Here is a 27,935-nt window from a genome sequence, read left to right on the forward strand (position 1 = left end):
TTTTTGGTCCAGAATGTATTTTATTTACAGAATGTACATTATTCCATGGATACTCAAAATGATCTATCTGTAATTGCATTTAATGGACATGACACATGAAAGCATAAGCAATAATCTAGACATCAGGAGACTGGACCAGATAAACCAATAATTGATGTAACATCACACAATCCATGTGCCATATGCATCAAGCCTGGCATCCAGCTATGGTGCCACAGACTCTGCCAGGATACACAATTAAGCCTAGCATCGAGCAATTTTGCCACAGATTCTGCCAGGATACACAATAAAGTCTGGCATCCAGCTACTGTACCACAGACTCTGCCAGGTTACACAATAAAGTCTAGCATCCAGCTATTGTACCACAGACTCTGCCAGGATACACATTTAAGCCTGGCATTCAGCTACTATGTCACATGCTTAGCTAGGATATACAATAAAGCCTGGCATCAAGCTATTATGCCACATGCTCAGCCAAGATACACAAGCCTGATATCTATGGTGCCACGCACTGAAAAAGGATACACAGTAAAGCCTTGCAGGTAGCTATGGTGGCATACACTAAGCCAGGGAAGACACTTCTCAGATGACTTGTTTCAGACAGTGACAAAGATGGTGTTGAAGTATGCACTGGTTGGTTGGGATTGGCTGATACGATGACGTAAAACCACTCCACGCTACTGACATGTTTGGGAAAAAAGGCCTTAATCTGAGAATCTCAGCATCATGAAAGTGAAGTTGTCTTGGTCTCATTCCAGAACACAAAGGATATTACATCTTCAGCACCAGATATATGCCAGCTCTGAAAGCAACAATACCACAAAAATTGAAAACCAGTACCTGACTAGTTGCATACACAATGGAATCTGGCATGTCCAGATCTTGTTAGTGAAGAAAGTACACTTTCAGGACATTCACTGATGAGAATAACATGCAGGTAACACAAAGGGACATTGCTGATCCTGAAGACTTGACTGAAAATACAAGATTTCTCAATACACTGTTTAAGTGCATGTTGGATCGTATATGATCTGATAACTTTACTGTCTCATTATCAACATTGAAAAGGTAGGATCAAGTTTTGAAAATTTACAGACCAAAACCAAACTTCTATGGAATATAAATATTGATGATAAAACATGAATCTTTGTCATTACAAGCAAAGAATATAAAACTCACAGGATCAAAAGTGGCAGAATTCTCGCCTGTTAGGTGATGCCAGTCAAGCAGTTCATCCATTGAAAAGTTTTTCTGGAATGATATTCCCACAATGCATACATCACATATCATTTTTACATACATAGTGACCCTTGTGCATTTAAGGCAGTATGAAAATATGTTGTATTTCTATGCACTTTGATTTCTTTGCTGGACTGGGCACCAAGATCATATTTATCCCTTTTGGCTATGATGTCATGGCTCCAGCAGACAAAACTTTTCACAACTACATCTCTCATCAACTCAGTCTTACCTTGGAGTTCGATTTGACTGCAGGACCTCCTAGCTGGCATAGTCGCGGCATCTCTGTGGGGTGAGTGACAGTGTCTGGTGGAAGCACTCCCTTCCCCTCACACTGGCAGTCCAGCAGGGTGTGAGTGTCACACAAAGTCTTCTCACTGAGGGTGAACAGGTCCTGGGGGAGCAGACAGGAGAGTCAGCCACTTCAAAACATGCTAGGGGCTAACAGATGCGGATATCATAAATGTGTCTGAATTACTTTAAGAAACTGCCAGGGCGAACATAAAAGTAGACATGCTGCTTTCAAGGCTTTACCTTGAGATCCTCCCGAGAAAACTGAACCTCATTCCTCTCTCTCAAATCCATGACGGCACCACTAAGCCCTTGTTTGCTGATCTGGCGCTGGTACACCTTCTCCTCGATAGTGCCCTGGAATACAGATGTTACATTGTAACAAGGCATGTTACACATCTAACACTAAAGTTCTTTACATTTGTTAGGAGGACTGCATTTGTAATAAAAATTATGAAACATGTATTCACCATTCTATCAACAAACTGGAGATAAACCCAAACATAAATTTCATTATTTACATTCAAAGTGAAATACTGGGATGAAACTGTTTCAGTTAAAACCTTTTTATAAGTAAAATGCTGATGTCAGATGTTCAGTCTCTGAGTACACTGTACAGCTGTGTAGTTAAAGTATTTCAAAACTGAATATAAGCAACATATCCAAACTTCCTACTAAACAAGTGGGATATCATAGATATAGAAATTCAAGCCAAACTCCAGATGAAATATACATGAGATGACAAACAATGCATGGTTTCAATAGATAAGATGGTGATGATGGTCAAATTCTGATGAAACCTTAAGGCAATATCATGTGCTACTTAATCAGAATCTGATGGGAGAAATTAAGCACTTCCTTGAATTTAACTTTCTCACAACAGTCTCTGACAGCATCAATAAATGTGTTGACATATTAGATATTTGCTAAAAATACCAGATTATTAAAATCTAAATAAATACTTAAATACTTACTTTAACATAGGTCTATAGCATATTACCTCAAGCTTCGCTTTACAGGAGATCTGACAAAGATTCAAACTTGAATGGCTACCTCGCAATCACGACGTCAGGATACGGAAGTATCTGGATCTCCCCACTGCGCATGTGTGAAGATTCCTCAAAAACTTCACTTTTACTTCCCGATCCGAAGAATCCGAAGTGGGGAGGAGCATCCAGCGTTGGGAGGGAGTTGGTATGGTAAGGTAAGTATTTAAATACCTAAAATATTTAGATTTTAATAAATTTTTACTTACCTTACCATAGGTCTATAGCATATGGATACAACAGCCTGGACGGTGGTGACGGATTCCCGAGGATCGCCAGTGCGTAATAACTCCCACATATGCCCCGGGGTAGTCGGACCACTACTGATTCTCTTGTGGGACTAATCTACCGCCACCTCATCACAAAAATGGGAACTGGAACAGAATCAGAGTAGCAGGTCACGTACTAACCACCAGAGGGGTACGATATCTTATCTTATGTAAGTACAAGACCCCTATAGACCAAGGTAAGAAACAACATACCTTAAAGGGCAACCAGACGAGTAAGTTGCTGAGCAACTACTAATGGTCCGAAAGATTGCAGTCCCTACATGTCCGTTACTGCTAAGTCACATAGGTAATGACTAGCAAAGACCGTGGACGACTTCCAGAAACAACCAGCCATGATATCGGGGACCGAACAATTCCTGTGCAAGGCCATAGTCGACGCTAATGCCCGAATCTCATGAGGGTTATTAGCCGTCGGGTGAGGGAGACTCTGACCATCATACGCTGCTAGAATAGTCTGCCTCAACCAAAGCACTATGGTGTTTCTGTTGACTTCACCTTTTGCTGACATTGAGACTGGTAGGAACAACCTCTTCCTAGTAACTCAATGCGGCGCAGACTTCCTAATATACAGCTTCAACGCCCGAACTGGACATAGTAATAGTTCTGCTCTATCCTCCGGCCCGACTATAGATGAAATCGGCGGGATAGAAAACAACCTGTCCGGCTGACCTGGCAGCTGGTTCTTCGCCAGGAAATCCCACAAGAGTCCTAGGTGTGCTACACCTTGTCCAGTCCAATAATCTTTGCCACTTGCGACGAATAACCCTTGGCTTTTAACATCCTCTGCAAATGCACCAAGCGCACAGATGAAACCGGATGCACCAGCCGACTGTGAGGATGACGCAACAGTCGGTCCCACTCTGGAAGCCGGAACGGGCTTCCTCTTGCAAGATGGCATAACTCTGGAAACCATGTCCACGCTGGCCACCAGGGCGCGACCAAAAGTACCGCTGGCATCAACACTGGAGGTGGGAAGGCGTATGCGTCTAACCCCTCCCATGACAGGGATAGAGTGTCGGTCTGGGTCTGGTACTAGAGACACATAAACTAGGAGTTGTGTGTTGAACTTTGTGGTGAAGAGATCTATTAGTGGACGTCCATGCTCTCTGCATATGAGATGGAACATCTCCAGGTGGAGCATCCACTCGGTTGGAGATGGCTTTCCTGGATGAGAGTGTGCATCGGCTAACATATTCCTGCAACCCGGAATGTGTCGAGCTCTTATCTCGATGTTGTTTGCATCCAACATACTGGCCAGTATTAACATCTGATCTAGCAGGGACTTGGGTCTTGTTGTACCCTGCCTCCGCATCAGCCATACCACAGTGGAGTGACGCAGAAGTGGTACCCAATGACCTATCGCCCGAATTACCACCTCTAATTCCTGGTTGTTAATATGCCAACCTGCATCCAAGTCGGACCACAGCCCCGAGGTGGTCTGGTCGTTAAAGTGCGTGCGCAATCCCTGATCCTGCACGAATTCGCTTAAATAAACTCCTTCACAGACATTCAGCTGGAACGTCCACCACCGCAAGTACTTGTGGAGATGGACTGGAAGTAGTAGACGTGTCTGAACGTTGTTTGCTCATATGTAAGGAAGAAAGAACCGTTGCAGTGGACAAAGCATTAGACGTCCCCTGCGCGTCAAATCCTGTTCCGACGTCAGGAGATCCAGGAGCGCCTGCCATTCTCTTAGGCATAACGGCTCTGACAACGCCCTTGCAACGATCGAGAGGAATCTGAACCCGTTCAAGCCGTGTCTGGAAGAGGCCTCCGACGAATACTAACTTCTGGGTAGGCTGCAACTGCGACTTCTCCCTGTTTAGCAGCCACCCCAGCTGACGAATGGCAAAGTCCAGTTGTCTGCGTAGCAACTGAGGTTCGCCCTGAATGAGGAGACAGTGGCGATGTAGGGATTGAACTCTATCTGCTGTAGGTGCAGACAGCGAGTGATGGGCGTCGTGATCCTGGTGAATAACCACGGGGCCGTAGATATGCCAAACGGCAGAACTCGCCACTGGTAATGGTGACCCTCAAACAGAAACCTGAGAAACTTTCTGTGCGCCGGATGGATCGGGACTTGTAGGTATGCGTCTTGAATGTCCAGGTTGCACAACCATGCACCCAGAGCCATCTTGAGTTGTAGCTGTTCCAGGGAGATCATCTTGAAGTGTGGCGGCTTCATCAGATAACGCTCGTTGAAAGCTGCCATCTGGAACTTGTCTGAGTCTTTCTTGGGAACGAGGAAGATCGGCAAATAGAACCTTGGTGAGAGGTGTGGGACCGGTACTTCCTTGATGGCGCACTTTCCCAGCAACACAGCGATGTTGTCCCTCAACAGCAGACTCTGTGTGATTCGTACCTCTGGGTGTGATGTTAACGCTGGGCTGATCTGACTGACTCCCTCCTTGGGATATAGCGCCTTCTGCCCCCTTCTTGCAATCCAGATTTGCCACGAAAGGCAGAAGATAACGCCTCAAAAGCCGACAATGAGACCTCCATATTCCTGAGGACAGCATGTTCCTTATATACATCCGGAATAGCATCCCCGAAGAGCACTTGGGAAAAGAAAGGTGCCCTTATCAGCTTCCTCTTAAACTCTTCCTGCCACAGGCAAGCATCTAGGAATCCAGATCTGTGAACCACTGTGGCCATGGCCAACGCTGTCCTAATATGGCCCAACAATTCATGCAGTACTTTACCCTGCCACACAAAGAGCGATGACAGGTGCTCTAACCTAGATTCATTCTGCTCCGTTAAGTCTACTGCTGCCGCTGATGTGGCTGAAGCCAATGCCGAAATCGGCTTCAAACTACGTCGTAATTCCGCATCTATGGCTTGCAGAATCGAATCCTGCACCTTGTAAGACATCGACGAGGATAGCCTTTTAATAGCCTCGTCCAGTCTTGCACCCGAATCAGCAAAGTCCAAGCCATGAATCTTGTACTCTTGTTTTTTAATCTTAGGCGCCCTTATGTTTGCATTTAGCCACAACTTGGCAAAATCCTCATTGAGCAAAGAAATAGCATCCGCTACCATTGGGTGAGGTGGGATCAACAGTTCCGGCTCAATCCTAATAGCCTTGTCATTGTTCACACCCGATGTAGGCGAAGGACAGTCCGGGAGCCTATCCGCAATCCAATCGAATACGGCAGATAAGGGCAGGTAGGATCCCTCGTCATCCTCAAGCTGTGTTGGATCCTCCTCGTAGTCAGGGGAAAAACACTGTTCCTCGTCTGCTGTCCAAGACACAGTAGACTTACGCTCCGGTGTCCATTTCCTGTAAGATGACTGTCTAGGACGTGGTGATGCTGATGTAGACCTAGACCGTCTATCTCTGTGCCTATGATAGCCAGATCTACCCCAGCGCTCCGGCAATCTAGACGTTGAGCGTCAATGTCTGCAGGCACTTCACGAACTACTGCGAGGGCTCCTATCACAAACACCCTCTGTTGTTGGCATTACCAAAAGCAAACACTTCCGATCCGGACAACGGTCTGCTCACAGTAGCTCTGGCTTGGGGTGCGCCACTATGCACTTGCGCTGGCGCACGACCGCTGTCCCTTCCCTGCGCCAAAGCTACCAAGTCTATGCCAAGCTGAGCTGATCCAATCATCAGCGCCGTGTTCGATGTGCCTGGCGTCAATGTCCGACGATCGAGTCCCAGGCGAGCTGGGAAGAGACAATATAGAACCTGCCGATGATGCTGGGGATCTGGACATCTTCCTTAGCTGTTGGGACTTTCTCTTTTTGACAACAGCTAAATAGGTCTTGAAACCTTGCAATGAGAGGTCCACGCAAACAGAGCACCTCTGACGTAAGGAACAGGGAACCGCCGCACAATCCGGACAAACAGAGTGGGGATCCTTGCCGGATTTACGACCCTTGCAAATCTGGCAAAAATGTTGTGTCATACACAACAGCTGTAACAAAGCAAAAAAAACCACGCTGATAAGACAGGGTGGAAACAAACCCCCCTAACATAAAATGGACTGCGTCACACATAGTGCTGCACGTGCTTACAATAGACAAGTGAAATCACTATCACCTTAGTCTGAACAAAGCAATGAAATGAACAAACCTGACCATGGAGGGCATCAAAGAGTTAAAATAAGTGCCCTCAAGTAACAAATAACCATCCAAGAAACTCATGGAGGTAAATGCACGAAAAAATAGAGACACGATGACATGTGTCACTCAACGTAGCCCGAACATGTATCAAAATTACATTTACACGTTAAAATCAACACAACAATAGAAAAATATACATACCAACTCCAAAACTCTTGGAAATAACGAGCAAGTATCGAAAAAAGTTACAACTTTATTCGATCAAGAAAATTATTAGCAAGCCAAACCCTTCTGTCTCAGGCGACGCTTAAAGTAAAAGTGAAGTTTTCGAGGAATCTGCACGCATGCGCAGTGGGGAGATCCAGATACTTCCGTATCCTGACGTCGTGATTGCAAGGTAGTCATTCAAGTTTGAATGCAATTCATCTCCGTCAGATCTCCTGTTAAGTGAAGCTTGCGGTAATATGCTCTAGACCTATGGTAAGGTAAGTAAAGAATAAACCTACATATAACGGAAGTCAACAGATTATTAGGAACATCACATACTACAAATACACCATTAGTCGTTCTTAAATGTAATGTAGGGTTAATGTAGGGGACATGAACCAACTCACAATTATTATGTCCTTAAACCATTTGCTTTGGTATTGTTTGCTAACTAGTTTCTTGTGGTACTTACTGTGGTGAGAAGTCTGTAAATGTAGACCTTCTTGGACTGACCATCTCTCCACACTCTGGCCATAGCCTGAAGACAGAACCAAGTGACCACATACATCAGCAGCATTTTGTTTCAGTTATCATTACAAGGAAGCAAAACGGGATGCATTGACCATGAACGTTAACTGTGACACAACACAACACACTACACATACAGTATATATATTCATAAGAATATTCTGATATTCATTAGAATATTCTGATATTCATATAAACCAGGGGGAGTGTGGTAGCCTATTGGTTAAAGCAATTGCTCATCACCTCAAAGACCCAGTTCAATTCCCCACATGTATGCATGAAGCCCATTTCTGGTGTCCCCTGCATGATATTACTGGAATATTTCAAAAACTGGTGTAAAACTAAACTCAGTCACACTATCACTCATATAAACAGCAAGTGCTGTTTAATAAACACAGTGAAAATCTCTTAACATTTAAAACCTGTCCAAAGTTGAAACATATGTTTCATGTTACCACTTGCAGGGCTCACTTTAGTGCTTTGTTACTTGCACCAGTGCAACCCAATATTACAAAGTCTAACCTAGTTATTAGTCAGTTTTTGTGGGGGTAAACATCTAAATAACATGCATCTACATACTGCAATAAAGGCAGTTGAAGTGGAACTAGGTGCTACTAGGTCTTATTGTAGGTTGCACCATGTGCAACATCACTAAACGAGAGCCCTGACTTAGGCAATATCCAGTCGGTGTCTACATTACAGGTTACAGCTGGTTAACTTCTACTGTAGAGTGAGTGAGTGATGAACGGATATAAGCTGGTTAACTTCTACTTCTACTGTAGAGTGAATGAGTGAGTGAGAAAGCAAGTGATATGTGAATGAATATAAGACTATACATGAAGTGTTTACCTGGAGATCATTGGCAGGGTTCCAGTCAATGTCATACAGGACAAGTCTCGATGCACCAACCAGGTTCAGGCCAACTCCCCCAGCCTTGGAGCTCAGCAGAAACACAGCTACAATAGATTATGGTGACATTGCAAAAACTCAAATGGCATCATGTCTACCATAGGGAGTATAATCTTGTAGTGATTCTGGGTGAACCAGTGCTTTATAATACTGGTGTCTATGATTCAAATACAACTGTTGACAAATACACACAGCAGTGTGAGAAATTTACACTGGTCCTGAGGTCCCTGACTAGTAAAATTCATTAGAACCACTAAATGATAAGTTTGCCACAATTCTGGTGGCCAGTGAAATTAGTATTAATAGTTACGTAAATCTCCAAATTTTGTTTTGGACCAGTGAAGTACAGACAGGATCACTAATTATTGTCAACTCATGTGGTGTTGTGGGAAGCTGTGAAAGGTTTCTTTCCCTGTATAGGATTCCATGGCACAGTTATACAAGACAAAGTGGCACCTAGATGGTGTAATGTTGCTCCAATCATAACAAGATAGTAAAACTGGAGAAACTTGACATTTGGCAGTTTCTTACTTTCTAGAGAGTGTTTACTGTTGAACTTGTTCACAATGTCTTGCCTCTGTGATGTAGGTGTCTGACCATCCAGACGAACCCATTTGAAGGTAAAACTGTCACAAAACACTTGCAACATGTCCAGAGTCTGCAAACAACCAAAGGGAACAGAAAACATGTTGGTTAACAGTCAGCAAGTTGGCCTGAATTGTTAGTGAAACTGCCACAAGAATAAATCAATAGTTAGGAAAGTGTTACCTTGGTGTGGTTGGAAACCAATACCACCTTCTCCTGGGGTTGTTCAGAGTGCAGGGACTGTAGGATAGAGGAGAGTGCTGCCAGTTTGCCAGAGTGTTGTGTCACCACTTTCTCCAGGGAGACATCCTCAGGGAAGCAGGGAAGCAGGCCCGAGTACACAGACTGGACAATAATGTGTATGTCAGCATTATAACCGATGACAACTAATCAGTCATCATTCTCAGCTCCATGTAAGCAAAGTAGCTTGTACAAAAAAAGGATTGAATGTTGAAGTTCATCAGCCATGCTATGTTTCCATTAGTAAACTAGAAATCCATATTTCAACAACACTATGACTTTTACTGAATAACAATAATCACCCCAAACATAATGAAGAATGGAAAAAATAACAGCAAATTTATGTTAATGACTATCGATGCTTGTATTTAAGTGTATCAAATACTTGCAATCGCTATATTGATATCTATTATCTTCCACCACATGGCCTACCTCTCCCTCTTCCCCTCCCCCACCTGCTGCCTCCATGGCCTTCTTGAGCACCAGGTTGGGGTGGTTACACAGATGCTTGAGAGCGGCAATACAGATGAGGTGTGGTGCCCCATCCACATTCCCTGATAGGCAGTGCCGGATGAGTCGACACTGGAGGAACTGGCGGTACAGGCACAGCTGGAGATGACTTGCATTACAGAATATTACAAGCTCCACTGTAGTAACAATGATAGAAATCATATAAAGGTCAGTAAGGAGGTGAGGTACTGAATATGACTATCAGTTTCATTCAAATTAGGATTTGTTCTCTTAGATTGAGAAGATCTGATGACATGTCCATACGTCTGTATAAGACCTAACAACACCTTAAATGTATTTACTCAAGGTACAGATTCAACACAATAGTTCACCTTGCTGAGTCTACTGAGACTTTTTTTATAGCAGTGTTTGTGGATGCAAAATTGGGAAAGCTGCAACATGTTGCACGGTTGGTAAGATATTGACAATCTTTGGCTAAAGTTCCAGATGGAATGATTGTGCTGCTGTTTGACCACAGATGATGACTGCCTCATGCCAGGAGTTTACTTTGCCATGCCACTGTAGATAAGTTGACCTTAGTATTTAATATGGCTGATAATGGGGTGATGGTAAGGTGATAGTATATATCATTACCCATCAACAACTGGTTTTCCTGGAAAGTTCAGCAAACAGATTGCTGTGAAACAGATAGAATAACTGTAGATTACGTCTTTTACTATACCTTTAGGAGGCAGGTATTTGTTGTTTATTTCTTGAGTTCTCCGCAGGATGAACATCTTGGTGAGTCTGGTCAGTTCTGCCCCCCTCTCCTCTCCCAGACTGATCTGCTCCAGGGAGGCCCCCGGTTGCCGCGATGTAACAATGGGATCTTCATACACTCTGTGGAAGGCAGCACTAGAACCTGGCCAGTGGCTATTCAGATCAGCTTTCAGGTTCATGATATATACTGGTAGGGATGGTTGGTTGAAGTATACAAGTACTTGTTGGTACCCACAGAATTTTGTTAACACCTCACTCATTCAGTGCATATTTAGAACATGAAACAAGTATCCATAGTACAGAAGAAGACAAAGTCATCAATATCCCCCGCAATGGTAAAATATTCTTCATGAATATGTCACCTCATTATTAGTTACGGCAAATATTGTCATCATGCATACACAGATCCAGATCAGTAAGACATATTTGTTTGTCACACTGATCAAACAAAACCATCCATATGTAAACTATTCATATACTACTAATCTTGTATCAACAACAGATTGCCTGAGTAGTTCCACAGTTTGATGTACCTTAGTAATGCTGATACTGGAAAAAGAGTGGTACAGTTGATTTACATCATTAGGTTCTTGACTACCCACAAAGTGGAAAGTGTGTTGTGAAAGTTTTCAAAGTTTAAAGACATACCTAGGATGCCAGGGTTACAGAACTCCACAATGGAGTAGAACTCCTTGAGGTCATTCTGTATGGGAGTACCAGTAAGAATAATCCGTCTTCTGGTCGGTAAATTCATGATCAACTGAAACAACAAGAAGTTAGTTCAGTAGTCAATTTCACTATCATGAAATATAAGAGAAACAGGAGGTGAGCTACAGACTGTTTCTTATATTCTTACCAACAGTTTGACCATGCACCATGGCACCTGGTGACTGAACAAACAGGGCAACACATAGGCTCATCATGACAGCAAACAGTATGACATTCTCTCAAAGGAAACTGAATTTCTGCATTAACATACACTTTACTGCAATCGTATATATTTTTACAGGGTGCCATTTGCACAGAACGGTGACGAAAAACCTGTCAGCACAGTTTTTCATGCACATCAAATACCTGAGTGATGGTATCCATCATGAAGTTTTCACAACGGATAGATATGCAATGATCAAAGCTAGCTGCCATAACTAAATTATGTTTACTAAAGTAATCACACAGAGAGCTGAGATTATACTTATATCAACACCTGTTTCATAGGCAAGGACAACTGACCATAAACATACCGATCCTTTGACTTTTTTAACTGTAAAATACCAGCATATGCTGGTGAAAGGAAACACTGTATTGACTTGACAATGAATATTTTGCTTGGTATGATTGTTGATGCATGATCATTTTGTGCTAAAAGAGAAAAAAGTGAAAGCCACTCGAAAATAACTACGATTACATTATCTACTAGTGGCATGTAGATGTAATAACATTTGCATGAAAAACAAGCAACTCACCGAGGTAGTCTTAATTGCTGTATTCTTCAGCCTGTGGCCTTCATCACATATAACTATGTCAAAGTGCACTTCCTGGATCACTTTGTATGCTCGTACAAACATTTCATAAGATATGATAAGTACTGGGTAGATGGCTGTTTTTGTGTATTCCTGTAACGCCAGTCATTACAAGTAAGTTGTAATCCATTCAACCACATATTAAGAGCAAAACAAACACTGCTATACAAGCTTGTATTGGAGGGCTCAATTCAAGTTTTACAAAATGTGGTCATAAAATCAAAAAAAAAATTAATGAACTTAGGATTAACCAAAGGCAAACTGTACCGCAAATGGGTTTTGCAGCATAGAGAAAATGACTAGTCTTTTTTACATGCGAGCGAAGTGAGCAAAGGTTGGCAATGTACTTTCCTCGCTTCAGTTCGACAAATATTTTTCATGTCAACATAAAATATCGCAACCATCGAATGTATACACCGATTTCTTCACTGGGTTGTGCTCTCACATTTCCAACCCCATGTTGAACAATTACTCACATGAAATATTTTTTATTCAACATTTTAAGCGCAACTCATGGTAGATCAGCCTGTTCTTCGCCTCCATCACCTTCATTACCTCCAGCTTCCGGGTCAATGGAGTGAAGGAACAGGAGGGTATTATTCTATATAGAATACTTACAATTACCTCCCCTGCATCATTCGCCCATTACGCCAGAAGTGTTTTTATATAGAATAAATGTTACGAAAATTCTAACAATAGCGACGACAGACAAGACAAATAAACTCCAACAGGTTCATGATAAAAATTAGGCAATGTGGTATCTTTTTTTAATTACTGCTTATTCATGTTCCGTCACTCCGTTCAACTGGAAGCTGGCAGGGGTAATGGAGACGAAGAACGATCTGAATACCATGAGTGGTGCTTAAAATGTTGAATAAAACATATTTCACGTGAATAATTACTAAACATGGGGTAAGTAATGTGAGAGCACAGCCAAGTGAGGAAATGGGCGTGTACCTTTAATGGTGGTGATATTTTATTTTGACATGAAAAATATTTTTCGAAACAAAGCGAGGAAAGTAAGTTGCCAACCTTTGCTCATTTCGCTCGCATATAAGAAGACTTGTCATATTCTTTATGCTGCGCAACCCCATTTGCACTACAGTTTGCCTGTGGATTAACTTACTTTGCCCGTCTTTCTATATTTATTTTGACCAACAGGTACCTGGTTTATTGTTAAACCATAAGAATGTGCTTAAACACTGTAACTCAACAGTGTTTAACATAAAAACGACAGGTACTTAATTATAGCAGCTGTCAATGGGGTCTTCTCATTTTGCCACCACCTTATTGCTAAGAAGGCAAAAAGCCATGCATAGTGATAGGAAGAAAAATAGGGGCTGGAGTCGTCTCAAGTATTATGAAACATATTATTTAACTTTGCACAATAAGTACATTATAGTGTCTTGAGTATTATTAATTAAATTACACAACATTAGCACATGTTTTAAGGCACATGTAGCAATACAGCATTTCCAGTGAGCGACTCAGTTTAGTTTTACGCAGCTTATCACTGCTGGGGACATCAAACATGGGCTTCACACAATGTACCCATATCAGGAATCGTACCATGTCAAAACACTGATTACACATCAGTCTCGTTTACTGCTGACTAGGTTCCATCCTATCGCACAACTTAGTGCAATAACCTGTCCAGAGTTTTGACACCAACTCATTTAACTTGATATATTAAAGTCAATCAGTATTATTTATACATATAATCACTTGAATATTGCAGCACTAGTATCCTTCTAATCTATGCAAACACGCTGTGCAGTGAGCTGTTTTGCAGTGTGCTCTGACAAACAGAGCTCTGGAAATCGTTGAAATCTCAGAACGAGGGTCAGCTGCTAGAAAAGTTTGGTGGTCTAGTACGGACTTGACAATATATCAGTCACATTGTAAGTTACAAAAACACATGTAATAAGTGCAAAGAACACATAACAGATGTAACCAGATTGCCAGATGAATTGTGAATCACTGTATGACCGCTTCCAACAGGGACAATCTGTGACATCTTAGTTAACGACATGCTCCATAAGCCTTGACATAGAAAATAGAAATGCAATTACAGTCAGGCCGTGTTAGTCCGGACCCGACAATCCGATTCCCGCGATATCCGAACAATAACTAGCTGTAACCAATCTTGTTTACTATGTAAACTCATTACCTGTTGATTCATTAATCCGATGCTTCACTCTCCGTATCCGGACATTAATCAGCAGTAACAGATTAGCTAATTACACATAGTTTTGCTTCAATAATCCGGCAGTACATCAAAAAGGTTCAGATAATCCCTTCACACCATGAGCCCCATTCAGAGGTAATTGTTAAGTGACACTTCCGAGTTGAAGATGTTGTTAGTTTGTGATTTTGATCAATTAGCAAGTCTAACTTTTGGTTAGTTGGAGTAATACCTGTCATGCTTACTTCCTGTATAAAACACTGATCGTGTCAAAATGAGATCAGCTGATGCTTGTCAGTCATAATGGCAAGTCCCGCCCCTAGGCATAAAATATGTGAAATTACTGCCGCACAAAAAAAGAGAAATTTGTAGATACAAAGAGAAAACCCTAAAGCCAGTTTTGATCTTATGTGTAAACATTTTGGTCAAGAATTCTATCGGCAAGAGCACCATTTCGGACATCTGATATGCTTTGTGATTAGCTACGATCATTTGACAGGACAGATGCAATCACGTAGTTGACACGTGATCTTACTTTGTGACAATGCTGCCAGTCACAAGTGTGCCAATGTCAAACTGACCAACGTGAAAGTACATTTCTTGCCTCCAAACACCACATCGCACATTCAGCCAGTGGATGCTGGCATCATGAGAACTTTCAAGCCCCACTACAAGAAATATCTCGTCAAGCATTTCATCCATTGTGCCAACCGGCCACAGACCTTCTCCAAGAAGCACTGACAAAACTGCCTGGTCCAAAGTAAAAAACTCCATCATTCAGAACTGTTACCGTCATGTAGATTTCTTTCACAAGTGAGTTTTGTTATGTGTATGTATAATCTATCCAGACGTGATTGTATACATCGATTGGTTATTATATGAATATTCAAGTTATGTCTACAAACTGTTATAAAGTCTTTTGAAACGTGTATACGTTCGTATGTTTTTGTTTTGCCATGTCAAAGGGAAGGAACTCCACTGTAGTTGTGTTCATAAAAGTTTGTTTCAGTAGTCCGTACGTTTCACTATCCGAACGTTTTTGATGAAAAACAGAAGCGTCCGGATTAACGCGGCCTGACTGTATTAAAATTCATTTGTAAATACCATTTTCTTATGAAACAAGGAACTGAAATTGAGTCTAACTAGAGTTGCTTGTAATGTTTCTTTTCACTTTCACATGAGAAAACTCAGATCGTCTGAAAAGTAGGTAATTGTCTGAATTGATTGATGAGCCTCATGTTTCCGTTTGCCGAGCGTGATGAGTGAACACTTTAACTTTCTGCAATGAGTAATTTTAACATGACCCCTGAGCTGGTATAAACACAGAAGTTGTTAATCCTTTTCAGGGTGGTGGCAAAACAAGGAGACACCTTGTCAACATTGCTCATGACAAAAGGATATCAATATATATAATTGTATAGAAACAAACTCCTAAACAATATTTCAGATTAAAGCGGCTGGTCCTTTCTTAAGAGAACAAAAGGATAAAGGTTTGTGATTAAAACTGACTGACATATGACTTAGTACATGTGGCCAGTAGTTTCATTAGCTCTTGCATTCAGGATTTTTATACTACTTTTAATTCCAAAGGCATGAGGGAGAAAATGTCAGTTGGCAATTAAAGGTAACTATATTGGCATTATCCACATGCTCTATAGTATAAATGGATGAAAGGTGTGTTTCTATATCCAGAATCACTTTTCATCTCACCTCAGCTCTGTTGTTGGCAGAAACAGCAAACACCTTCAGTCTCTCAGAACCTAGCCACTTCTTAAACTCTTGAAACCAGTTCTGGAGAACAGAAACATCCAGTGAGGAATACAGCGACTTAAACAGAATAGTTACCATGGAGACCACAGGTAGCTATCATGTGCACAGCAACCTTCTATCAGTAGCATCGTAATGTCACATGTACATGTCTCTTATTTATGGCACTACTGAACTGAAACCCCAACTAATATACTATTCATAATCTACAAAACTGAACCAAATAACTGGACTTCCATTCAGATCACATACAAGTGTTTGACACTAACATGGCAATGTTCCCCACTGCCAAAAAGAATGAAATATGGCGTATTTACTAATTTCTATCTTTTGGTCACATAGAAGATGACCTTTTGTATGACATAGTTAATGTGTTACCAAGATTTTAAAAAGTGTTGTGTGACCCTGAAATAAAAGACTGGTGTTGCATGATCAATGAACTCATCACCCAATGTAGGCCGTCACCAAATCTGAAGACAGTGCATGAGATGTCATGCTAACAAGAATTTGAAAAGTGGTTAAAGTGTTATGGTGACCATAATATAGTCTGGTTCATAATTATTGAGAATTTTTCTTCTTACTTTGAGCTATCCTAACACCTCAACTGATTCACTGATACTTAAAACTAAGTAATGGTATAAGGGAGGTAACTCATCTTGGCCTACAGAGTATAGTACAATTAGAGTTACCTCCCCTGAATTTGTAGCAGACGTCATTTTCCTCAGCACTGTCAACAATGTCTGCTGAAGATAAAAGAAGGTTGATTCTTGAGTTGTGTAATCAAGGAATTGATGATGTAAATACATTGGCAGAGAGAACAGGAACTCCTCTTTCTACTGTGTATAGGATTAGGAAGAACTGTAAAGAGGGAAAGGATTTTGGGCACCAGAAAGGAGCAGGGAGACCCAGAAAATTGGACTTCTCAGATCGCGTCCGGCTGGGAATTTTAGCGTCTAAAAAGCAAAGGGCAAGCATCTCCAACATCAGGTATGAAATGATAGAAAGGGGATGAACAGTTGTATCAAAATCTACAGTTAGAAGAAATTTGATTGATCTTGGATGGGAGAAAAAGACTGGAATTCCTTCTCCTCTCATGAAACAAGAACATAAAGACAGGCGTGTTGAGTGGTGTTTGGCACATGAAAACTTTGACTGGGAATATGTGATTTTTACTGATGAAAGCTCAATATGGGTATATCCCAATAATGTGAAAATATGGACAAAGTCTGCGTCAACACTGTTGTATCGACGACCTAAATACAGCCCAAAGTTTCATGTATGGGGAGGGATATCCTTATTAGGAACGACCCCGCTGTGTGTGTTTGAGGGAAATCTGACAAGTCAACGCTACACTAACATATTAGATAATTTTCTCCTTCCAAATGCACATGTGTTTTATGGAAATGACTGGATTTTGCAGCAAGATAATGATCCTAAACACACCGCAAAACATGCCAAGCAGTGGTTTCAGGAGAAAAATGTGACTGCATTACCATTTCGTGCATATAGTCCTGACTTAAATCCCATTGAGAACATTTGGAGGATGATGAAGGAATGTGTGAATCAAAAGGGGTTGACAAAAATTGAAGACATGAAGAGAGAAGTGGTCCGATACTGGGACAGCATAACTCACGAGACACTAACCTCTCTGATAGGAAGTATGCCTACCCGTCTACCGAGATCATTGACTGCTAAGGAAGTAAAATCATAAACACAATTATTTTTCACTGTGATTTGGCCAATGAGAGCTCATCTAACACAGCAGTGTCATCCATATCAACAAGGAATTATTTCACGATCTGATCAAACCATGTTACATAGGGATCAAACATTCAGAAAAAGTCATAGAAAATACCACACAACAAGTTCACTGACTATAATACACTGATAATGAAAGCTGGATCAGTAGCAGAAGCTGTGGCAAAAGTCACAGTAAAACGTAATATAACATAGCATGAATACCTACCATATTGCAATATGTGACGCTTCAACCAGAAATCACTATGCAAAGGGTAAAAATATGCTTCCAAATCTAAAAAGCTAATAGTAAAGCTAGATTAACAAAGGTACGCAAAACACAGTCATAAATTTGTACATAATGAAAATACATGAGGACATAACAGTGATGGTAAGAATTCTGTAGAACATTCTGATACCAAACACAACATATTGCACCATGTTACTATATAACATCAAGCTTGTAACAAGATATATATACATGCATATCAAAGAAGCTCAGCACAGATGCATATCCAGATGAGATTTGATTTCTCACCTTAACTAAACTGCCAGGGGTGATAATGAGAGCTCTCCGTATCACAGGCTTGCCACCATATGGACCCTGCTTCAACACTGTCCTGCACAATACAAGATGAGTCAGTCAACAACCATTCCACATTTGAAAATCCAATAAATGTTCCCTCGATATTACATAAGACTATATGAAACATCAACTCACCAAAGCATGGTGATACACTGCAGAGTCTTGCCCAGGCCCATGTCATCGCTGACAACATACGAGGAGCAACTTTAATCATTTGTGCATCATACAAAATTGGAGGCATAAAGTCTATAGCATTTTCAGGACTATGATGCTCCTGTAAATGATATGTAAATGGAAAGTTAGTTAAAGTCATTTGACTTGTTAATGGTGATAAAATGGTATATGTATGTGTCTCACGCTAAGATGGCCCCTTGTCCGGCAAAGTCTCTGAAGCCCATGACACATTCGTACAGGAACAGCACCCCCTCCCGCTGGTGTTCCCGCAGGTGGGTAGACAGGTAGGGGTCTACCACTACATCCAGCACAGCCAACCTCTCTCTGTTAAACTCCCACTGTGAGCACAGTAAAGACAGGGGTAACAAAGGAATGCTGTCTTGCAGGAACCTTAACACAATGTTAAACATTATTAAACAGTTTTAAGTGGAAAGAAAGCTACCAGTTATTTGTTCAAGGATGCATTATTGAGTGAGTATGGTTTTACATATCACGGAAGGGGACACCAGAAATGGGCTTCACACACTGTACACATGTGGGGACTCAAACCCAGTTCTTCGGCATGACAAGCAAACACTTTAACCACTAGACTACCCCACCGCCCCTCAAGGATGTTTTGGACTTTGGTGAAAGCTGAGAGATGTGTCATGCGTTTTAAGGCCAATGAACATTATCATGGCAACTGTATTGGATAGAGTGACACTGAGCCAGTGGCCCTTTATCCAAGTTTCCACAGATTGGGAATTCAGGGAAAAAATCACTCACTATTCCTTTGCTTGCGGTGCCACGTGATGATCACTATTTTCTTCTGGCAAGGGATTTCTTTTCCACAGGATTCTGTGAAATACCATTCTTACTATTGCTATCTATTTCATAAATCAACAGTGATACACTAACTCATTCCCAGATCAGACACACACCTGATGTGAAGAGTGTGGCCTCGTCATCACAAGAGCTCCTGGAGCAGTGGGGTCAAATCGGGGCTTCACACAAATATCACTTCTCACCTGTAAGTGACAGCAAAGTTGTTCAAATTCTCAATCAACATAACCAACCCTACACACACATACACAAACAAATGTACACATGTGAATAAAGTTGCTTTATTTAACAGATTTTTAACAGATTGCATTTATTCGTTACCCATTTGAACAATTTGAGTTTAATGAAAATTATGAAGAATTATGTGTTTGTTAGGTGCAGTTATACATCTTTCAAGCACTTGCTCAGGCATTTTGATACCAAAATAGCTAACCATTTTTCTTCAGAACAAGAATTTGGCTCATGCCATGAAAGAATAGAATAATGCCATCTCTGAAAAAGGAGGCATAGACTAGTAATGTATATTAATCAAACAAATCAGAGATGTTTCACTTCACAAATTTCCCATTCAATAATGATAGCAAACTGTAACACTACCTTTGGGGCTGCATCCTGTTTGTTCTTGTTTGGATTCATAAATGGTTTCTTTATACCTAAAACAACAAATACTGGAAGTCAAAGCAACACAGTAAATACCCTGATTATGAAACAGCCACAGAGACATGTAGTAGTATCAGCAGATGTTATAAAATTTCTGTCAGGACTGATGAAACTGTATGCAAAAAATAACATCAATGACGACTAAATGTAATAGCTTCTACTGATGTGTGTTTAGTCTGCCACCATTATTATTCCTAACTTGTGGTTTGCTTACCAGTGATATATTTACCTTTGTATTGTCTATCAGTACCTGAACTGTCTTGTGTGTTTAGTTAATCTGTGTTCTATTTACTTTTGTTTTGTAACTCTGTGTTGTCTTTACCTGTTTTGCTAATGTGCTGTAATTACCTGTGTGTTGTTACTGGAGGTGTATTTATGTGTGTGTTGTACTTACCTGTGTTGTGTTGAGCAGCAACAAGTGGAGCAGGACCAGCAGAACTGGTAAAACACTTTCCTGATGTGAACTGCTCCTCTGTCAGTACTGACATGACCTGTGCAACAAGGAACAAAGACATCTGTGCAACCACACCTTGCATCATACTCAGTCTACCCTAGTGTCTCAAACATACTTATTTGCCAACACTGTCAACACATTTGTCAAACATACTGACACTATTGTTTCATTGGTTTTCATGTTACAAGTCCTCACATTTTTGAGACTAACAAGAGCTGCTCAGATGAAACAAGTGTAAAAAGACAAAGCTTTAAAGAACTAACCTGTATTTCTTTTCCACCAACATAAAGGGTTTCATCTTCTTTCAGGGATGCTAGCTCATCGGCCTTGTAACCACTGCCTCGACCAATCCTGGATAAAAAACGAGAAGTAGTCAGTGCAAGGGAATGAGCAAACCCATTTGATTTGAGCAAGGGAGAGCTGATACAGGCTAATGTACGTGCAGTGCATGACAATGAAATTGACTGGATCAGAGAAAATATTCAACCATGCCTCAACTCCTGATATCAACAGATATACACTAACACTCAATGTCAACACGTAATAAAATGCTGTACATACTCTCTGGTGACATTTTACGAAAGTTACTCATAAAAGATGAAATCCTTACTCGCATGAGAGTTTAAAGAAGCCAAGACCACTCACTCTTTGCTCTCCATGTCATACAGAGTGACACTTCTGCCTTGAGTCACCAGCACAGCTGCACAAAAAACATTCAATGCTTTAAATGTACTATTGCTTATGTAATTACTACAGAGGGGCTGGAAAAAATTCAAACAGTTTTGGTTGTTTTTTCCTTATTTACAAATAATTTACTCCAGAATGAAAATGGACAACAGTCTCATTAGCCTAAAGTTCCAGCCAATGCTCTTTTGGAAAATTAAGCATAACACTCTGGGTGTTCTTGTCTGTCCATGTAAAAGATTTAGATTTCTGGGGGTCCCTTTGTTCAAATCCTACCTATACCTTGAGAGTACCCAGGATTTTGAACACTGGAGGAATATTTCTAGCACTCCTAAATTACTCACCATCACCTTCCCACTTCTTGTGCTGAAACAAATGAGATTCAAATTGTCCAAAAAACTATCTGCAAAGATGTTAAAAATATTAGACATGATAGCTTAAATAAATTGTCTAAAGAGCACTCCTTAGTATTCAATGTTGTGAGTAAATTGCTGCTATATCAAAGGATGACTATTAGTATACACAAGGCAGCTACCTTCTTCTTGGACCGTTTACACCAAACAACACTGAGGTAGTTCTTCTGTGATGCTGCTCCTGACTTTGTGGCTGAAGTGCCTGAAGCAGTTGAAAGTAACTGATCAACATTTGCTGAAATGTTTCAACATTTAGAAGTACAGTTTGCTTTTTAATGATAAGCTACATATCAATATCCTCCCATTATGCCGAAATATAGTTCTTAGGTGCCTTATAACAACAACATTGACTGCTCAATGAACAGATTACTACTACATAGAAAGATGACAGAAAAGACATTAATTTTGATTGCTGCAATATAAAAACATTAGATTTTCTTAAACATTTCATTTTAGCCTTCTCATCTAACAGGAGTTGGCATCCTGGGGATAGAAGTTTGCTTGAACGAGCCAATAGATTAGAAAGACTCCAAATGAAGCTGCTTGCAAGGTTACTGGTCTTCCAAGATATGCATCTTCCAGTTTATTGTATCATGAAATGGGATGGGATTTATTTTCTGAGAGAAGAAGATGCAAATGAACACTATTGTATAACATTCAAAAAGGTTTTGCACTGGCTTTTCTTTAGGATTTATTCCAACCTGTAGTATGTAAGTTAAAGTTAAGAGCAGAGCTACAGATAACTTTTTGGGTCACTGAGTTACGTACTTGCTTGTGTTCATCTTAATCTATTTGGTATCCTAATTTTCCTTTGAGTAACCACATAGATTGTACCATACTCATTCAAACTCAATTTTTCATTAACTGTAAAAATACAAATAAAGTTCAGATGCTGGTTTACGTATTTATATGTATTTGATCTGTTATATAGAAACAATCAGAAAGAGTGCATGTTGCCAAGTTCATGTGCTGAAATTAAATCTCTCAATAAACCTCAGTTATTTTGGATATTTTGTTTGTACTCATGTAAAATCAAATTTACTGAGCATTTACCAAATTGCAAGGGTACATGTACTTGTATGCAACTGACTTAATAGGAACTGAGTTTTTACATAAATGTTGGAGTCATTTAAGCAGATACACAGCTTTCCTGTACATCTGTATGAGTTATGAAACTCCAATAATTTGGCCAACCATGTACAAGACCAGGTACTCAACATCATCTTTCCATCTTTCATGCAGTTAAAATATGGAATAACCATAATAACCTTAGCTATTAGAAATTGCAACTCTGTTGCATCATTAAATCTTTTATACACATGTGCACCTAAATGTTATTCATGTGTTATTCATGAGGAAGCTAAATGTTTTGCACACAGGATTAAGGTACATGACAAGTATGCTTAATTAGGATTTATTTGGAATAAATTGTATGTTATTGTTCAATGTCTGGCAATTGGGTGACTGACCTACACATCATGAGTATGTTTCAAATTTAGCATTTTATAAACACAATGAAAACAATTAGGCTCAAGGGTTTACATCATGATATGCATTCAAATAGCATAAAGATTACCTCTTTCAGTGAGAGTGAGACACTGGTCTAGAGATTATCTCTTAAAGTGAGATTGAGACACTGGTGGAGAGATTATCTCTTAAAGTGAGATTGAGACAATGGTGGAGAGACTACCTCTTTAAGTGGGACTGCGACACTGGTGGAGAGATTTTTTAATCTCACAGCGAGATTGAGACACTGGTGGAGAGATTTTTTCCTCTTACAGCGAGATTGAGACACTGGTGGAGACATTACCTCTTAAAGTGAGATTGAGACACTGGCGGAGAAACTACCTCTTTTAAGTGAGATTGAGACACTGGTGGAGAGATTACCTCTTTAAGTGAGATTTATTTGGAATAAATTGTATGTTATTGTTCAATGTCTGGCAATTGGGTGACTGACCTACACATCATGAGTATGTTTCAAATTTAGCATTTTATAAACACAATGAAAACAATTAGGCTCAAGGGTTTACATCATGATATGCATTCAAATAGCATAAAGATTACCTCTTTCAGTGAGAGTGAGACACTGGTCTAGAGATTATCTCTTAAAGTGAGACTGAGACACTGGTGGAGAGATTATCTCTTAAAGTGAGATTGAGACAATGGTGGAGAGACTACCTCTTTAAGTGGGACTGCGACACTGGTGGAGAGATTTTTTAATCTCACAGCGAGATTGAGACACTGGTGGAGAGATTTTTTCCTCTTACAGCGAGATTGAGACACTGGTGGAGACATTACCTCTTAAAGTGAGATTGAGACACTGGCGGAGAAACTACCTCTTTTAAGTGAGATTGAGACACTGGTGGAGAGATTACCTCTTTAAGTGAGATTGAGACACTGGTGGAGAGATTACCTCTTACAGTAAGACTGAAACACTGGTAGAGAGATTACCTTTTACAGTAAGATTGAGACACTGGTATAATGAAGATGAACAATTTCAGAAGCTTGATTATTGTACATCATCACCACTATCAGTGTTAGCATCTACACCGAACTGGAACAGTCCATAAAACTAGTTATTCTTAGTACACATTTTGGACATGTGTTTATGTAATGTAACTGAATTTCTGTTAGCCTTTGACATTCAAGAGAGTTCACATGTCTCAAGACCAGACTGCTAGTTTATTGTTTATGAGTGGCCACAGTTTACAGCACCAATATATTTGTGGCATGTGTCTGCATAGCAAGGATTAAACTTCCATGTATAAATCAAATAAGTCCATGACATCACAACCATTTTCTTAAATCAAAACAATATTGTTTTAGCTTACACGAACAATCACAGGGATAAGACTGAAGAAAGGTTCAATATCAATAGCTGAACTGAGAAACCTGACTCAACATGAACTGACATATCTAGTGAAGTATTCATGAGATCATACACAATGTATGCTTGAACATATATGTAACCCCCATGGGGGATGGCAGCCTAACGGTTAAAGTGTTCGCTGGTCACGCCGAAGACCTAGGTTTGATTCCCCACATATGTACAATGTGTGAAGCCCCTTTCTGGTATTTCCCACAGTGATATTGCTGGAATGTTGCTAAATGCAGCATAAAACCAAACTAACTCCCTCACTCTACCATTTTATATCAAAATATGGGGCGGTGGGGTAGCCTCATGGTTCAAGCGTCTGCTCGTCATGCTGAAGACCCAGGTTCGATTCCCAACATGGTTGCAATGTGTGAAGTCTATTTCTGGTGTCCCCTGCCATGATATTGCTGGAATACTGCTAAAAGCACTGTAAAACTAAACTCACTCACCTTCCACATGCATAAATTTGCATAAAACATATTCATGCACATCACGAATAACTGAGCATATTTACCTGTTTCTGTGTGAGTTTTCCCAGCATTTTGAATGTGTGGATTAATCCTCTCAGCCACTGGACCCAAAGGACATCGGAACTTACTGAGTCCAAAAAGAGGTGATGAGAATTTGGAGTTTATGGCTGATGAGGTTTGCATCTTGTTGGTCTGTGTAGTGACAACAGTGTCTTTCTGAGCAGGTGCAATAAATTTGTTTCCACCTGAGACACATGATGAATGCACAGGTTCCTCATTCTGAATTTCTCTGTGATCTGATGGGGTGGATGAACTGTAAGATAAGAAAGTCACTTTCACTCTCAAAATATATCACATTGTTAGTCCCATGTGTCAATACATTACATGTTGTTTTACATTTGATTACAGTACATTTCACTTTGGAAGAGCATGCTGCTTGTTATGAACAATGTTAAAATGAACTCCTTGTCTCATATCTTACACTGTATGTTTTGACTACGATGTATTTACAGTGTTCATGTTAATGCAGAAACCTGCGTTTTTCACACCAAAAAATCAACAAAACACACAAACAGCATTTTGCGTGCGTGTTTTGCACACATAAAAAGTACCTTCAAACAGCAACATATGAAGAAACAACATATTTTGAAATGATTCAGGTTTGTTATAAACACTTCACTCGCAAAAGATTTAGACTACAGTTTTATTTCTGCACACACTGACACAAAACCAACCACGAACACTGATTTACCTGAAATATTTTATAATGAAATATTTTGTGCTGCATTGTGCTTGAGACCAATGTAAGAATCCACATCAAAACGTCTCTCAACGTAATAAACAAGAAGTTGTAATCCATAAAGCTCTATGTTTCATTTTAGAAACATTCTTGAGCATCCACGTTAATGGGACAATAGACGATACTGAACAGTTTGGCTTTGCCAAATCCTAACTCAACTTCAAATTGAGCAAAATAGCTTTGTTTTTAGCTGACTATGAGAAAAGCCATTAAACAGCAAGAAACTATAACAAGTAAGCCAATCATTCACAAAAAAATACTTCTGTATCACCCAAAACATAAGGATATAAAATGTCTGAAAATGAATTGTAGTACTTTCTGTCATATAATAAGTCATTCCCTATGACCTTCATAACATGTGTGGACTGATTCTTCACATTACAAAAGTGTATTGTTACAGCTCTACTTTAAGCACATTTCAGAACAACCTACCACACGTACAATTAAAAGGGCATCCATCATAGTATTAACTTACCCATCAGATGTATACACAAGGTTTGACAGGACAGTTCTCTTTGGCTGCAATAATAGAACACTCAGCATTATTTCACATATTGTGCTGATCAACCATAGATTCTGAGCCACAGACTGAAGTAAATAACTGGATGCTACTTGAATGAACTCTGGACTGAGACCACTGACCCACCTCATACTCACATCTAACCATTTTCAAGGAAATCAGCAAGCAATCATACAGAACAGGGTCAGAACAGTCATGTTTTTGCTTTACAGATTCAGCTGCCATTTTCAACCATTTGCATCCAAAAACATCTACATTTCTGATTCTGAGACATACCAGGAATCACTTTTTGTATCTGATACAGTTACCGTAGCATATTGATACAGCTCTCAGCTTCACTCCCGCAAAGCCTTTCCCGGAAGTTAAAAACCAGCATTTTTCATGAAATAAATAACACTCCACCAACACTTTATTTCTATTTTGAAAAGTGAATATCAGTAATATATTTATCCTTCAGCCATGTCTGCTTTCAGGTATGGGTCGGAATATATATATACGTAAAACACTAACATAATTTGTCTGGCTGTAAGAAATTGTTCTTGGTTTTCTAATCCTGAAAAAGAAAATTCAAACATCTATATTTTTGATAATCTTCTGTCATACACATTGTATTATGATAATTAGATTGGCACCATTTTAACACCTTTTACCAGTTCTATGAAAATGTCATCAAATTTGCATTATAACTCCAACACTATAAGTATCAGCAAGTGTGCATGTACAATTAGAATTTACCTCTGGTGATACTGCTTGGTTGTCATGCAAATTGGGTGAAATGGGGTTCTGGTACGGTACAGAGAACTTTATCCTCTTTGCTGGGTTCAGTTGGCTGGGGGCTGCAGACCTTCTCATATCGCCATCCTCTGAAACAATACAGTCCTCGGTCCTCCACTGAACTACATAAACTTTCTTTCATTTTCTATGACTGTGTCTTATATACGACCACACTCAGCAGTATTCCTGGCATATGTGCACATTAACAAATTTCATCTGTATTTTCCCTGGAGAGGTCACATAAGTGATGTAAATCAATATTTACCAAATTCTGTTTTCACATGCTAATCCACAACACTATGTATATGATGGAATTTACAACACATGTATTCAGACTATCCTTTGGAGGCAAAATAGCCACATTAGCTTTTAAAACTGTACTTTGTGTAAGAAATGACAGAACGACTGGCAAACAAGAATAAGATGGACCGGCGCAGGGAATGTGCTTACAAGAAGTAGGCTTTGTGCAAATCCTCCCCTCCCAGTGAGTTGGTTTGTGAAATGGACAGCAGATGTTAATGTCGAGGAAATTGATTCCGCTCGAAGAGCTCTGCGCTTACCTTGCTCATAAGATTCTCACGTAATCACACTTGATCGCATATATAACCCTGGGCCTTTCTCTCAAAGTGGGCGGCACTCATAGATGCTAATTCCCAATATGGGTTATAATAAAATGTCATTCAAAGTTACATTTATTATTTTAAAATCGAGGGGAACAAAGGCGGAAGGCTTACCGTCAAATTCAACACTCAACAATCTTTGCCATGTGAGATTCGGGTGTCAATGATACAGAAGCTGTAGCGTAGTACGAAATCCTGCTTTTGTTCTCCGCGCCGTTTTGCTAGATTTATCGGGAGTT

General features: G+C 40.1%; 1 protein-coding gene across 1 annotated transcript; it reads right to left on the reverse strand.

Moving 5' to 3' along the window:
• LOC137283561 (DNA repair and recombination protein RAD54B-like) lies at positions 1 to 27,935 on the reverse strand. Its single transcript, XM_067815126.1, has 27 exons — positions 27,811 to 27,935; positions 27,038 to 27,165; positions 26,258 to 26,301; positions 25,028 to 25,296; positions 21,761 to 21,840; positions 21,570 to 21,591; positions 21,187 to 21,241; positions 20,805 to 20,892; positions 20,482 to 20,578; positions 20,025 to 20,080; positions 19,526 to 19,612; positions 18,789 to 18,943; positions 18,567 to 18,614; positions 18,384 to 18,465; positions 16,052 to 16,132; positions 12,100 to 12,249; positions 11,285 to 11,396; positions 10,599 to 10,778; positions 9,839 to 10,053; positions 9,350 to 9,511; positions 9,113 to 9,239; positions 8,522 to 8,628; positions 7,617 to 7,682; positions 1,774 to 1,887; positions 1,472 to 1,633; positions 1,180 to 1,251; positions 1 to 802 (listed from the first exon to the last, which is right to left on the reverse strand). The coding sequence occupies exons 2-27, from the start codon at positions 27,152 to 27,154 to the stop codon at positions 725 to 727; spliced, it is 2,826 nt and encodes a 941-aa protein (XP_067671227.1). The 5' UTR covers positions 27,155 to 27,165; positions 27,811 to 27,935; the 3' UTR covers positions 1 to 724.

This window comes from Haliotis asinina, chromosome 5, assembly GCF_037392515.1.
Source record: "Haliotis asinina isolate JCU_RB_2024 chromosome 5, JCU_Hal_asi_v2, whole genome shotgun sequence".
Taxonomy (NCBI): Eukaryota; Metazoa; Mollusca; class Gastropoda; order Lepetellida; family Haliotidae; genus Haliotis; species Haliotis asinina.